The sequence below is a fragment of the Lepidochelys kempii genome, chromosome 18, assembly GCF_965140265.1.
Source record: "Lepidochelys kempii isolate rLepKem1 chromosome 18, rLepKem1.hap2, whole genome shotgun sequence".
Classification (NCBI taxonomy): domain Eukaryota; kingdom Metazoa; phylum Chordata; order Testudines; family Cheloniidae; genus Lepidochelys; species Lepidochelys kempii.
The window spans coordinates 7,123,531-7,138,950 of NC_133273.1; the positions used below are offsets into that span (position 1 = coordinate 7,123,531).

Consider the following 15,420-nt stretch of genomic DNA (forward strand, 5'->3'; position numbering starts at 1 on the left):
TTACTGGTTACAACTTACTAGCTGAGAGATGGAAAGCTTGATGTTTGATCTGATGTATGTTTTCAGAGCTAACTACTGCTCTCTCGTTACTAACAGCTTTTGAAAGTGTGGGGTCCACACACACACGCTGAAGCTTTTGCGCTGTAGGGCGCACTTTCATTAAATTGGTTTATATTTGTTCCCTGAATAAGGACATAAATACTCGTTTGGCCAAAAAAAAAAAAAAAAGATAATTGGATTGATTCAAAGGTGTTCACCTAAGCTATCTGTTTAACAAAATGACTGATTTACTATGTATCTGAGACTAACACATTGATTCATCCACTATGCACTTATTCATTTTTGTTAAGTCTATGGGTACAGCTATGAATATCTGCCAGGATATATAACTAAATAAATAAACTATCATAAAATAATTTTTCATGTAGAAGAGTTTCATAATTCAACACTTTTTGGTTAACAGGGAAAACTAACCACTGTATTGTTCTTGTTTTTGGCAGAGATGAAAGAAGAGGATCTTATGAATATGCACCTGATCGTACTTACTATGAGACTGTTAGAACTCCAGGGACGTATCCTGAAGATCCTAGGAGAGAATATCCTGCACGAAGCAGAGAATTTTATGCAGAATGGGATCCTTATCAAGGAGATTACTATGACCCGCGATATTATGACGATCCACGTGAATACAGGGATTACAGAGGAGATCCTTATGAACAAGATATAAGGGAATACAGTTACAGACAACGAGAGAGAGAGAGGGAAAGAGAGCGGTTTGAATCGGATCGAGACAGAGATCATGAAAGGCGGCCAATTGAACGCAGTCAAAGTCCAACTCATTCCAGACGTCCACAGAGCCCTGGAGCGTCTCCCTCACAGTCAGAAAGGCTTCAAAGTGATTCTGAAAGGAGGATCTACAGCAGGTCTTCAGATCGTAGTGGGAGCTGCAGCTCACTTTCTCCTCCAAGATATGACAAACTTGACAAGACGCGTCCAGAGCGTTATGCAAAAAATGAGAAAAATGATAAAGAACGTGCATTTGACCAAGAGAGAACAGACAAAGACAAACGTTTGGTGAGGAAGGAGAAGCCAGAAAAACTAGAAAAGGATAAAACTGATAAGCAGAAACGAAAAGCAAAAATTCATTCACCAAGCTCTCAGTCTTCTGAAACAGACCAAGAAAATGAGAGAGAACCCAGCCCTGAAAAATTAAAGGGCAATAGTAAACAGAGTAAAGAGAGAGCTGATAAAGAAGGGACAGCTAAAAACCGTCTGGAACTAATGCCATGTGTGGTGCTGACTCGAGTAAAAGAAAAGGAAGGGAAAGTTATTGATCAGCCTGCTTTGGAGAAACTGAGAGCAAAGCTTGATAATGACACTATTAAATCTCCACTTCTTGAACAAAAAGTCCAGACATCTCAAGTTGAGCAAACAAAATCTGACCAGTCTAAACTGGAACCTGTTAGAACTAAGGTGCCAAAAGAGAAGGTTCTTGCCAGTCATGTAGAAGTAGTTGATAAAGAGGGAAAACTAAAGTCCAAGAAACACTTGAAGACAGAGCAGACTACAGAAGGGACAAATGCAGTAGATCTCGACAAGTTAGAGGCTCGTAAAAGACGTTTTGCTGATGCAAACTTGAAACCTGACAGGCAAAAACTGGACGTTAAAAGAAGCAGCCAAGACGAGGAAGATGCTGCACGCATGGTCTTGAAAAAGCAACTTGATGTGACAACTTCATCTAGAGAAGTTACAGTGTTAAGGGAAGGAGAATTGGAAAGAAAGCCCTTGAGGAAAGAGATGCTTAAAAGGGAATCTAAAAAAATTAAACTGGAAAGACTTATTACTGTTACCAGCCCCAAAGATACACAGGAGCCTGCTAACGTTTCCGTTGGGATTGGCTTGCGTCCCTGTTTAGAACTGCAGCCTAGGCTAGGAGAACCTGTTGATGAACCAGTGGAAACTCAAGAAATCCTTTCTAAAAAACTTAATCCAATAAAACCACAGCACAAGCAAATGCAGCTGTTAGATGATCAAGGAACAGAGAGCGAGGACATGAAGAAAAATTTCTGTGGTCTTCCCGAAGAGATGCCTGACCATAAACTTGGCCAGGAGAAACCTCAGTCAGCTGATACAGAAGAGAAAATTGGTATTGACATTGATTACACACAAAGTTACAGAAAACAAATGGAGCAAAGTCGCAGATTAAAACAGCAGATGGAAATGGAGATAGCAAAGTCTGAGAAGTTTGGCAGTCCAAAAAAAGAAGTAGACGAATATGAAAGGCGTAGCCTGGTTCATGAGGTGGGCAAACCCCCACAAGATGTCACAGATGACTCTCCACCAAGTAAAAAGAAAAAGACTGACCATTTTGATTTTGAAATTAGCACTAAAAGAGAGAGGAACTACAGAAGCTCTCGCCAGGTGAGCGAAGATTCTGAAAGGACTGCCTGTTCACCTAGTATCAGACACTTTCCTTTTCATGAGGATGATGACACCCTAGATTCCCCAAGGCTAATGCCGTTAAAAGAAACCAAAGAATCACCTAAAATAGAAGAAAAGGGTCTTTCATATTCCAATATGACTGTGAGGGAGGATTCCCTAAAATTTAATCCCTACGATTCCAGCAGAAGGGAGCAGATGGCAGAAATGGCCAAAATAAAGCTATCGGTACTTAGTTCTGAAGATGAATCAAGTCGATGGGAATCTCAAGTGAAACAAGAGCCTGGTAAAGTTGATATTAGCTTCCCAAGTAGTATAGTTAAAAGAGACAGCATACGAAAACGGTCTGTACGGGACCTGGAACCAGGGGAGGTGCCTTCAGATTCTGATGATGACAATGAAAATAAACCCCATTCTCCTAAAGCCTCATCATTATTAGAGAGTTCCAGGTTATCTTTTTTATTAAGGGACAGAGAAAGAGAAGAAAGGCTGTCAACTTCTTTAGAAAGAAACAAATTTTACTCCTTTGCATTGGATAAGACAATCACACCAGACACAAAAGCCTTGCTTGAAAGAGCTAAATCTCTCTCTTCATCTAGAGAAGAAAACTGGTCTTTTCTGGATTGGGACTCAAGATTTGCTAGTTTTAGAAACAATAAAGACAAAGAGAAAGTTGACTCTGCTCCAAGACCTATTCCATCTTGGTATATGAAAAAGAAAAAAATCAGGACTGATTCAGAAGGAAAACTAGATGATAAGAAAGAGGATCATAAAGAGGAGGAGCAAGAGAGACAGGAATTGTTTGCTTCTCGATTTTTACATAGCTCAATCTTTGAACAAGATTCCAAGCGTCTACAGCATTTAGAAAGAAAAGATGATGACCTGGACTTCATTTCTGGTCGAATATATGGGAGACAGACTTCTTCTGATGGGAGTAACAGTGCATCTGAGTTGGTGCAAGAACCAGTTGTTCTTTTTCACAGTAGATTTATTGAGCTAACCAGAATGCAGCAAAAAGAAAAGGAGAAGGATCAAAAACCAAAAGAAGTGGAAAAGCAGGAAGACAATCAGCCTAAGACTCCAGAAACTGTTCCTGATAATAAAGAACCGGAACATAAGTCGTCATTAGTTGGGCCTTCTTCAGTCACAGTTGTAACTCAAGAATCAGCAGCAGTCATATCTGAGAAGGTAGCAAATGAAAAAACAGTTGTGGATATAACGTCTGCAAGAGAAGAAAGGCCATCTGAACTTGCTTCAATAACAGAAGAACCAAAACCTCTTCCCGAACTTGTTGCTCCTATCAAAGTAGAACCACCTGAGCAACTTGAACCTCCCCAAGTAGTAGAAGCCAATAAAGATGTCATTCCTGCAACTCTGGCTTCTGAAGAAGACTCGGTATCTACAGAGCATCCTTCATATTTGGATACAAAGCCGCCTACACCAGGAGCTTCATTTTCACAAACAGATATCAACGTAGACCCGGAACCTGAAAACACACAGTTGATCCCACCACCTCCCAAATCAGTTCAAAAGTCTGATGAATCTAGCAAATCTAAAGAGGAAAATGCCCTACCTGCTGCTGACACTGATCCTAATTCAAGTCAGAAAGCAGAGGTAGTTGCTGATATTCTGCCTCCTGTTTCTGACAATGACATGGAAGTTGAACCCCCAGTTGTAAAAGATAAAAAATCATACAAAAGTAAACGTTCCAAGACTCCTGTTCAATCAGCCACAGCAAATGTCACAGAGAAACCTGTCACAAGGAAGAGTGAAAGGATTGACCGTGAAAAACTTAAAAGATCGAGCTCTCCTCGTGGGGAAGCACAGAAACTTTTAGAATTGAAAGTAGAAGCAGAAAAAGTTTCAAGAAATGCTGCTAAATCTCCTAGTGCTGCAACAGAGCCAGAAAACATAGAGCCAAGTTTGCCAGTAGGTCGAACTAGACGCAGAAATGTAAGATCAGTTTATGCTACCACAGGAGACAATGAAGGCCCATCTCCAGTGAAGGACTCGGCAGAGGTAACTAGATCTACCAGAAAAAGAGGAGAGAAGGAGCCTCAGGAGACTGCAACAACTGTTCCTACCACACCAAGAAGAGGAAGGCCTCCAAAGTCACGCCGTAAGCCTGAGGAAGAAATCTCTCCTATTAAGACAGAACCAGTACAACAAGAAGCAGAAGAGACTGAGACTAAAGAAACAGTGGAAACCCCTAAACCTGCAGAGGGATGGAGATCTCCTAGATCCCAAAAACTAACACATGGTCATTCATTAGCTGCAAGCAGTCAGCAGGGAAAAAAAGGGAAAAATGAACCGAAAGCAGATATCACTGTAGAATGTGAAGAGGCCACTGAAACAGCTGGTCAAGAACCAAATATTAGTGAGAACAGTAATAAATTAAAGGCTACAGACAAAGAAGCAGCAGCAAGCGAACAGAAACGTGACAGAAAAGAACTTGATATGGACAAAAATCTTCCAGAAACCCCCACAGTTGAGATTGTAGAGAAAAAAAATCCCTCAGAAAAAGCTACTAAATCCAAACGAGGAAGATCTAGAAATGCCAAGACAGTTGTAGATAAAGCATCCTTGTGTCTGAAAAATGTGGAAATACGTCTCAATGTTGATGAAGTCAAAGGTGCCCTGCGACCAAGTGAAGAGGAAGTAGAGCCTGTGGCAATGTCACCAGCAAAAATCAAAAGTCCACAAAAAGAGGACAGTTTGTCACCCCATTTTGTAAAGAATGAGCCAGAAGATCCATTCCAGGAAACAGAAAAAGAAATTATGCATGAACCAAACCAATCACCAGAAGCTGCCCAGTTAGCAAAGCAGATTGAACTTGAACAGGCTGTGGAAAACATTGCAAAGCTCACTGAAACACCATCAGTTGCTGCCTACAAAGAACAGGCAACTGACGTGTCTGAAGTTCGTCAGGAGGAGGAGGGAGACAAACCTGCACATCAGGCTAGTGAAACAGAACTGGCAGCAGCTATTGGATCCATCATAAATGATATTTCTGGAGAAACAGAAAGCTTTCCTGCTCCTCCAACTTATCCTGCAGAATCAGAATCTGAGATACCTCCAGAACCAGTGGTGTTGCCATCCTCTAGGGAAGAAATGGAGCCTGAAACTGATCAGGCAGTTAACAATATCTTGGAAACAGAAGCTGCTGTTGGACCCTCTGGCACTACTCCATCAACAGTAGAGGCAGAAAATAAGGAGGCTGAAGTGAGCTTCAGTGAATCTTCAAATTCTGCACAGGAAGCGGAAACGTTACAGGAAACCGAAGTTTCTCGGAAGGAAAAAGGCCGTCAAAAGAGCACGCGGCAAAGACGTAAAAGGAGCGTGAGCAAGAAAGGGGATACCGCCGAAGTTAGTGTTTTTGAGCCTGAAAGGGTACAAAGTAAGTCTCCTAATGCCAATGAAGTTAAGGCAAAACCAGAAGAAACCTTGAAAGATGAAAAGCAAAATAAAAACTCTGTTCAGGTTTCTACTGAATTGAATATTACTGATGCAAGCAAGGCTGCAACCACTGAGAGAATTTCTCATGAAGCTGTTTCTGAGAGCAGTGTCCCTCCTAAAGCTCCTCCTGCTCTGGATCTACCTTCCCAGCCCGTTCCTGTGGATGATGTGAGCCAAACTGGATTCAAGCTACGGTCAGCTATTGAAAATGCACCCGTTACTCCACCGAGTGTTTCAAATACAACCGTTCCTGCAGTTTCTTCTGCAACTGCGACAAAATTACCCACTCCTGCACCAGCTGGGATAGTCCCCCTTCATTCCAGCACCACCAGCGTGACCGAATGGATTGTAAGGCATGATGACACCCGTGCTCGTTCCACCCCACCACCAGCTCTTCCCCCAGATACTAAAGCATCTGATATTGATACAAACTCCAGTACTCTGAGGAAGATACTTATGGAGCCCAAATACGTTTCAGCAACTAGCCTTGCTTCTACGAATGTCACAACTTCTGTTGCTGAACCACTTAGTGCACCTCGTTTGGAGGAGGCACCTCATCCTCCAGTAGAGGCCATAAAACCAGTGTCAGAGGAAAAACCAGCAGTTCCTATCACTAATGCTTTGGATCCCCCAGTAGCAGAGGCACCAGTTTTCAGTGAGAAAGAAAAATTAAGTACAGTTATTGCCCCCAAAGCTACTTCCGTTATAAGCAGAATGCCCCATAGCATTGATCTAGAGGAAACTCCAAGGATAACATTGATGAAGCAAGTCCCCCAGACCCAGACATGTCTAGTTAATGCCCCTTCACCAAAATACAAGCAGAGACCTAGCACAAATGATAACAGCAGGTTTCATCCAGGATCTATGTCTGTTATTGAAGATAGGCCAGTGGAGACTGGATCCAGCCCAGGTCTGCGAGTAAACACTTCAGAGGGTGTTGTACTTTTGAGTTATTCAGGACAGAAGACAGAGGGCCCTCAACGAATTAGTGCAAAGATCAGTCAGATTCCCCCAGCAAGTGCTGTTGATATAGAGTTTCAGCAGTCTGTGTCCAAGTCACAAATTAAACAAGAACCTATTACTCCATCGCAGCCAGCACCCAAAGGCTCTCAAACTCCCACAGGATATGGGAATGTGTCCACCCATTCTTTGGTACTAGGAACCCAACCTTACAATACATCACCTGTGATCTCCTCCGTTAAACAAGAACGGACTACCTTAGAGAAATCTGAATCAGGCCACCTTTCTGTCCAGACTCCTGCTTCTCAGTCGGGGCCTGTTAAAGTCCTCTCCCAGACGGTAAACGCTCCACCTGTACTAGTTCACAACCAGATGGTACTCTCTCAAAGTGTAGCTTCCGTCAACAAAAAACTTCCTGATCTGACTGCTCTGAAAGTGGAGACTAAGGCTCTTCAGCCATCAAACTTGAGCCCTGGGGTCAGTCCTCATCACCCTTCCCTATCTGGTAAAATGCATTCAGAAGCAAACCATGTCAGCTCAGGACCCAACACCCCAACAGATCGGGCTATTTCTCATTTGGGGGTTACAAAACAGGAGCCACATTCCCCACGTACAAGTGGGCATTCTCCCTCTCCATTTCCAAGGGCTTGTCATCCTGGCAGTACCTCATCTCCAGCTTTATCTAGTAATACCTCTGTCATGCTGGCTCCAGGAATTCCTGTGCCTCAATACATATCCAGTATGCATCCTGAGCAGTCTGTTATAATGCCCCCCCATAGTGTAACACAGACTGTATCCCTTGGCCATCTGTCTCAAGGTGAAGTGAGAATGAATACCCCTCCTTTGCCTGGTATTCCTTATGGCATCCGCCCAGAAGCGCTCCACTCTCCCAGAGCAGCTCTACAACCTCAGTTAGAAATTAGACCTCAGAGATCCAGCACACCTCAGCCAGCTCCAATAAGAGACATAGTCATGCCTCCGTTATCTTCTCAGCATCCCCCAGAAGATGAGATGCATTACCATCATACTGTGTGTAGAGGGTCAGCCCCTGTACAGTCCGACGTGTTAGTAATGCAGACAGATTATCGCATGCATGCTACAGGTATAAGACTCGACCAGTACAATGTGCCTCGAGATGTGAGGATGATGATGCACCCACACATGGCAACAGTGGGTGACCACCACCCTGAAACTAGACAATCCAGAACACCAGAAGGGTCTGTGAAAACTCCCCCAGTCAGCAAGACTCCACAACCTGGAAAAGAGGCGCCCAAGTCTTCTGAAGTCAAAATGGCGCACTCTCCCCACAGTGAGCCCCGGCTCCTCAGCGTCCCTCCCAGCAGCCAGCTTCCTGGACTGCCTTTGACACAGCCTGTGGTTGTACCTCATGGAGTACAGATCATGCATCCTGCAGGGAGTTCCTTTCATGATTATAGATCTGTGTATGGCGACATGAGAAATTACCATGCAGCAGCCCAGCTTGGTCATCCTCAGTTCCCTGGAGCATCGCCAATTGGTCTGTCTTCACGGAGTATGACCCCATCTCAGGTGAGAAAATTATGATTTCCTCTGTTTGGTTTTCTTTACCTGAGTTTAAAACATACTATGATAAATATAGTCCTAATGCAATTGCATTTGACTGCAGTGGGAGTTACAACTGGGATGAGTTTAGCTCATTCCTCATACACTGTGCCCTCTCCATTTAGGGTTGTGTTTTAAAGTACTACAATGCTAAAAATCAGTTATTTTTGTTTGAGACATATGGGATAAACACCTTTTTGAAGCTACTGGGAAGGAATTAAGGGGGAGGATCCCCTAATTTATTTTCTTTTTATCATAACAGGGCTCCATTCTGGGAGTGCTTGAAATCTTTTATAAATTCCTAGTTGTAGTGATATAAGAGGGGAACAATTCCCGACATAGGCAAGCTGGAACATGGTTTGAGATAATCTCACTTGTAGCTATTTTCCTCTCCAGTAATTACTGTATTATACAGACCAATGGCATGGGAGTGAGAGAGAGATCCACTGGGTGGATGGTGTGGTCCAGCAGTTTGAGGTCCTGAATTGGGACTTGGGAGGTCTGGATTCAGTTTCCAGCTGTGCTTGATAGTCTCTGTGCTTCTCCTCCTTCATCTATAAAATACGGGTGATAACTCCCATTACTGTGGTGAGGATAAATTTATTAACAGGTATGAGGAAGTCAGATAGTACAGTGATAGGGAACATACTGAGAGCCAAATAGCTGTCTAGAAGGATTTAAGCAGGAGAAATCATTTGACTGTTTCCCAACAGTCTAATTGTTAAATGAGAAAGTTTTGTGCCATTCATGAATTCTCCAAAGTTTTCCCTTTCTCTCCCATTATTGCTTTGTAGGGTCTGCCAGAAGGTGAACATTCACATACCAGTCAGCCAGTGCGCAGCAAAACTCCTCAGATTTCCCAGGACTCTAAGGGGTCACAGGCAGTAGGACCTGAACAAACCCACCACACCACTGTAAATAGGCATGCAGCACAGATAGACCCTCATGTACATCTTCAGAGGACACAGGCAGATACGGGCCAGACTTCGTATCCTTCCCCTGTTGCCATTTCAATGAAACAGGAGCTTCCATCACCTCACCAGCCTCAGGCAGTTCAGAAGCAATCTTTGTTTATCCCTACAACTTCAGGCCCTGGGGCCCCACTGGGGCTGCCATTGTCTCGCTCCGAACCTCAGTCTGCTCTAATACAAGATCCATCTCCTCACTCTGTTTCTCAGAGACCTGTGGATATGGTTCAGCTTCTAACAGTAAGTATCACTCTTTCTCCTTGAGCTGCTGTGTGCTGCTTGTTTTTTTTAATGCCTGAACCAGGACTAGGGCAAGGGGAAAAATAAGCAGTAGTCTTCTGCCAAGCTCCTCCCACTTGTGACACCAAAATGTAGTGTGCCACTCACATTAGGTAGTGCAGCTCTTCATAATGTGACCATCCCTCTACTTTCTTGGGTGCTTCTATCACTAGTTGTCATAAATATAAAGGGAAGGGTAAACCCCTTTAAAATCCCTCCTGGCCAGAGAAAAAAATCCTCTCACCTGTAAAGGGTTAAGAAGCTAAAGGTAACCTCACTGGCACCTGACCAAAATGACCAATGAGGAGACAAGATACTTTCAAAAGCTGGGAGGAGGGAGAGAAACAAAGGGTCTGTGTGTCTGTCTATATTCTGTCTTTGCAAGGGATAGACCAGGAATGGAGTCTTAGAACTTTTAGTAAGTAATCAACCTTAGGTACGTGTTAGATTATGATTTCTTTAAATGGCTGAGAAAAGAACTGTGCTGAATAGAATAACTATTTCTGTCTGTGTATCTTTTTTGTAACTTAAGGTTTTGCCTAGAGGGGTTCTCTATGTTTTGAATCTAATTACCCTGTAAGGTATCTACCATCCTGATTTTACAGGGGGGATTTCTTTATTTATATTTACTTCTATTTTTATTAAAAGTCTTCTTGTAAGAAAACTGAATGCTTTTTCATTGTTCTCAGATCCAAGGGTTTGGGTCTGTGGTCACCTATGCAAATTGGTGAGGCTTTTTATCCAACATTTCCCAGGAAAGGGCGGGTGCAAGTGTTGGGAGGATTGTTCATTGTTCTTAAGATCCAAGGGTCTGGGTCTGTAGTCACCTAGGCAAATTGGTGAGGCTTTTTACCAAACCTTGTCCAGGAAGTGGGGTGCAAGGTTTTGGAAATATTTTGGGGGGAAAGACGTGTCCAAACAGCTCTTCCCCAGTAACCAGTATTAGTTTGGTGGTGGTAGCAGCCAATCCAAGGACAAAGGGTGGAATATTTTGTACCTTGGGGAAGTTTTGACCTAAGCTGGTAAAGATAAGCTTAGGAGGTTTTTCATGCAGGTCCCCACATCTGTACCCTAGAGTTCAGAGTGGGGGAGGAACCTTGACACTAGTGAAATTAGTTAACAATGTTGCCATTTATATGGATGTTCCTAGAGTCCAGTGATAAGAGTTACCACCTCATTGAGATGAATGAGAAGAGTCCATGAGTCTGAGTTAGTGTTTGACTGTCTACAGACTCAGGCAGGCATCGCTGCCTTGTTTTCCATTCTGTTCACATTTTGGAATATTATCTTTGCAAACCATGAAGGCTAGAGATGATTTATTTAAAAAAATGTTAGATTCTGGAGCATGAGGAGAAGAGAGAGGTGGGTAGAGGAAGAATGGTGATGTGGTTAGAGCGCCAGCCTGGGAATTGGGAAATCCAGGTTCAAGTCCCTGCTCAGCCACAGACTTCCTGTTTGTCCTTGGGCAAGTCACTTAGAGAACTGAGCACAGAGAGACTAAGTGTAACAAGAGGGTAATATAGTGTCCTGCTGCACAGGACGTCTATGAGGGTAAATAATATTAAAGTTTTTGGGTTCTCCGATATTAAGGTAATGGGGACCTTGGATAGACAGACAGATGGCCACTGTGATGAAATAAGGGTTGCACTGATGATTTGGCAGGATGTGGCCCAAATCAGTCCTTGTTGGGAACCAACTATGAGAAGGCATTAAATGTACTGCATTCTTAAAACACTATACTTGGTGTCATAATTGCTACTGAAAGCATATGAGCAGCACAGATGTGATTTGCCTCACAATTAAGATCACTTTTGAATACAAGTAGAAGCACTTTCCAGTCCATGTTTCATTATATCTTTATTTTACTCCTTCATTTGTTTGTATTAAGATTTTTTCATCCTTTATTTTCAGAAATACCCAATCGTGTGGCAGGGCCTTTTGGCTCTAAAGAATGACACAGCTGCAGTTCAGCTCCACTTTGTCTCTGGTAACAACGTCTTGGCGCACCGGTCCCTGCCAGCACCTGAAGGAGGACCTCCACTAAGAATTGCTCAGCGCATGCGACTGGAGGCTTCGCAGTTGGAGGGTGTGGCACGCAGAATGATGGTAAGGGGTAATATTCATACTGCCTTGTGGTCTGCAGTAAGTGATGGGGCCTCTGAAATATTGCTAGGGGCAAATATGTCTCCTTTGACATAAGAATTAAATGCAAACATTAATGGGTGTCTAGTCTTCACTTAGCTCAGGTGAGGGAGTGGTGTGGATTTGGGATCATACACCTCTTACGTTACTCTGCACTGTACGGAAAGGTAGAATGGCAATAGCAGACTTGTCAGACATTACCCTTAAGAGTACTTGGAACTAACCTGTCTTTTGCCAATGTAACAGACTTTTACTAGCTCAGAAGTGTCTAAGCAACATGGGAAGTGGAAGTTGTTAGGTTTGTACATTGGAAGCTGAGAAGTTTCCATAGTCTCGTCTCTTCTATTTTTTTAATTGGCTGAGAAGTCTACAGTGGCCTTTCGCAACACCCACAGCCAATTAATTCCTGAGGAGTTCAAAGAAAGGATTTTCCAGTAAAGGTTTAAAGATAATGAATGTGTGTCAAGAACAGGCATGTCCCTAGCAAATGCTTGTCTGTTAATTGTCCTCTTTTCTTCCCAGGTGGAGAGTGATTACTGCCTATTACTGGCCTTGCCTTGTGGACGAGACCAGGAAGATGTGGTGAATCAGACTGAGTCACTTAAGGCTGCATTCATCAGCTACCTGCAGGCTAAACAAGCTGCAGGAATCATCAATGTTCCCAACCCTGGCTCTAATCAGGTATTTGCATGGAAACAGTGAAACTTTGCAGTTAAAAATGAAATTAAAATGACACCATTATATGGTTATGGGATATAAACCAAAAAAATCCTTTTGTGGTTAGTGTCAAGGTGCATGCTTGTGTCTTTAAAAGAATTAGCATGTGAAATGCTAGCCTTTTATTTCTTTGGTGAAAATATAATGGAGTAAATCATTTAATTCTTATCGGTGAACTGCTAAGACAAAAGAAAAAAGTTTGTTTTGCCCTTTCATGCTTCTTTGATTCATAAATTTCTGTTTTTTAAAAACAAAACTGATCTTTGCTCTTTTTGAACATTAGAAATCTGAAGTCCTCACTTCCCTGTTTTTCATGTGATGTCCCAAGAACTTTTTTTCAGGACACCTGAAATATGGTTTTCATTACATCAATCAAAAAGTGTGTTTTGTATAACTACAAAACGCTTGTATTGCTGCACTGAGTTAGATTTGCTCTGTGTTTAACATGAACAAACTGTCCATTAGAATGAGTGTTCAATGTGAACAATGTGGAAGAGGAAAGTCGGATAAATATAGACACATAGCTGCTCCTTTGTTCAAAATGAATATCAATGACACTTGCTTAGTGTTTCATGATAAACCCGTTCAGACACTCGGTTACTGGGAAAAAAATCCTCCCCTCTGAGACGTGTTGCTACTGTGTCAGAAGCTGGCTTTAGTAATGTGAGCATGTGCTTTCAAAAAATGCCCTTTTGTGTGACTATTCTGCAACCCTAGAAAATGTTGCCACCAGTGTCCCAGTTTTTGATCACTTTACATAAGGCTCTGTAACCTTAAGCTGCAGCTTCTCATATCTCTTCCCTCATCCTCCACCAACTGAGGTCAGGTTTACACTAAAAAGTTAGCAAAAAAGAAAAGGAGTGTGTTTGGCGCCTTAGAGACCAACAAACTTATTTGAGCATAAGCTTTCATGAGCTACAGCTCACTTAGCTGTGTCACTCAGGGATGTGAAACATCCAAACCTCTGAGCGATGTAGTTAAGCTGACCTTACCCCTGGTGTAGCCAGCGCTAGCTCGATAGATCAATGGACATATTCTTCCAACTTCTGCTTCCTGGGGAGGTGGATTAACTACAGTGATGGGATAACCTCTCCCACCACAGTAGTGAGTGTCTACAAGGAAGTGTTCCAGCAATGCAGCTAGTGAATACAGCCTAAGATTGATGGGTGATATTGATTCCTAGAATGTCTGAAGCTCAGTTTTAGGGATGAAGAGCTGCAGCTCAGGTAACATCACTGTGTGATATCACAACCTAGGTCCTCTAAAGATCCAGCAAAGAGAGGGAAGTAAGAACTGCATTTAAGGTGGCTTTTTAAAAAATGGATATAAGCTTTTAAAAGGCAAAGCTTTCTCTGTCACACTATTTGCGATTCACAGTTCACCTTCCAAATTTTTGGCATTGTTTGGTAGGATTTCCTCATTATGGTGCCAAATAAGTTGTCTGGGTGCTTGCCAATGAGCTCACGGGAAAAACAAATAAATACAGGGGTTCTTAGCTGTTTTTTCATCCTTGTCTTTATTTTTTCATTCTTTCCCAGCCTGCCTATGTTCTGCAGATATTCCCACCCTGTGAATTCTCTGAAAGCCACCTGTCCCGTCTAGCTCCAGACCTCCTAGCCAGCATCTCCAACATCTCTCCTCACCTTATGATTGTCATCGCATCGGTATGAGCTGTTTGTTGGTTACTGACTTTTCCAAGGCCCTGCAGCAAAAAAGAGAGAGAGAAATTAATGACACAAGAAAATGCTGCCAGACTACCAGCCTCCTGCCCTAACCGGCCTCGATCAAACTGTTGCTGGGTAGTGATTCTGCTACCTTGTATGTTTACATATTGCTTTAGGTTATGGACAACTGATGCACTCAACAGGCGGACTGGTATTGGGTTTCTGTGCCTCCTTTTGGGGAAAATAAAGGATGGCTATATTTTTTATCAAAAAAGAAAAGAAAAAAAAAAAAGAACCTGAACTGCCTTTGCACTAAATTAGTGACTTGGACCTTTGCACAGTTGAAGACATGCTGTGACGTTATGGATGTCTTGACACACATTAACATGCGTTGTGGACTAAACGCAGGACCTGGGAACTTCTGCTGAAATCTGTGGGTCAAGGATCATTTCACACATTATCTTTTTTTTTTTTTTTTTTGGATGTGACCCTTCCTCTCCTCCACTTCCCTCTGCTGCAGTCATCTTCTCTTCATCTGGGATGTACAGTTTACACTGAAAAAAATAAAACAAAAGGGAGAGCTATTTTCCTTCCTGGTGGGATATGCAGAACTGAGTGGGCGTGTGTGTATATATAAATATATATATATAATATATATAAATATATATAATACTGACTTTAAAAAAATCAAATCCCCACAACATACATTTTTTTTTAATCTGTGCCAAAAATGTGTTTTCAGAGAAAATCTTATTTTCATACTCAGACTTTGTATTGTCACTCATTTGTAAGTGCGCTTCATTTAAACATTACCTTTCCTTGTCCCTCGTCTCACAATAAGTGGAAGTGTTATACACTTGTACAAAGACTTTTTACCTTCCTTCCTCCTCCTCACCTACCCTAACACTTATTAATTTATGGAACTGTTTTCTCAACGCAGTTTTGTTTTGTGTGTCCATTGGATTACAAACTTTATTAAAAAATACAAAACATGTTGAGCCTGGATGTGATCCATCAGTTGCTCCGGAGGGGGAGGGAGAACACAAGGAGATTGAGAATTTGTGTGCAAGTTTGGGCCAGCCAGCATTGCTAATAAGTCACGTCTCCTACTGTGGATATTTGCTGTTTCCCAAGTGTTTGTACATAGGAGCTTTTTAAAATTTTTCTTTTTTGTTGGTGAGTTTATCTTGTTTAAAAAAAGAATTTTATCAAAG

The 15,420-nt window shown here is 42.3% G+C and overlaps 1 protein-coding gene across 6 annotated transcripts in view; it reads left to right on the forward strand.

Moving 5' to 3' along the window:
- The window catches only part of SPEN (spen family transcriptional repressor), a 106,005-nt gene extending 90,806 nt beyond the window's left edge, over positions 1-15,199 (forward strand). For all 6 annotated transcript variants that reach the window (XM_073316860.1, XM_073316863.1, XM_073316862.1 and 3 more), the window contains 5 exons: positions 501-8,403; positions 9,231-9,644; positions 11,595-11,789; positions 12,348-12,506; positions 14,081-15,199. In XM_073316860.1, coding sequence (XP_073172961.1) covers positions 501-8,403; positions 9,231-9,644; positions 11,595-11,789; positions 12,348-12,506; positions 14,081-14,212 — 8,803 coding nt within the window. In that variant the 3' untranslated portion in view covers positions 14,213-15,199. The remainder of the gene's footprint in view (positions 1-500; positions 8,404-9,230; positions 9,645-11,594; positions 11,790-12,347; positions 12,507-14,080) is intronic.
- Positions 15,200-15,420: the final 221 nt, after the last annotated feature.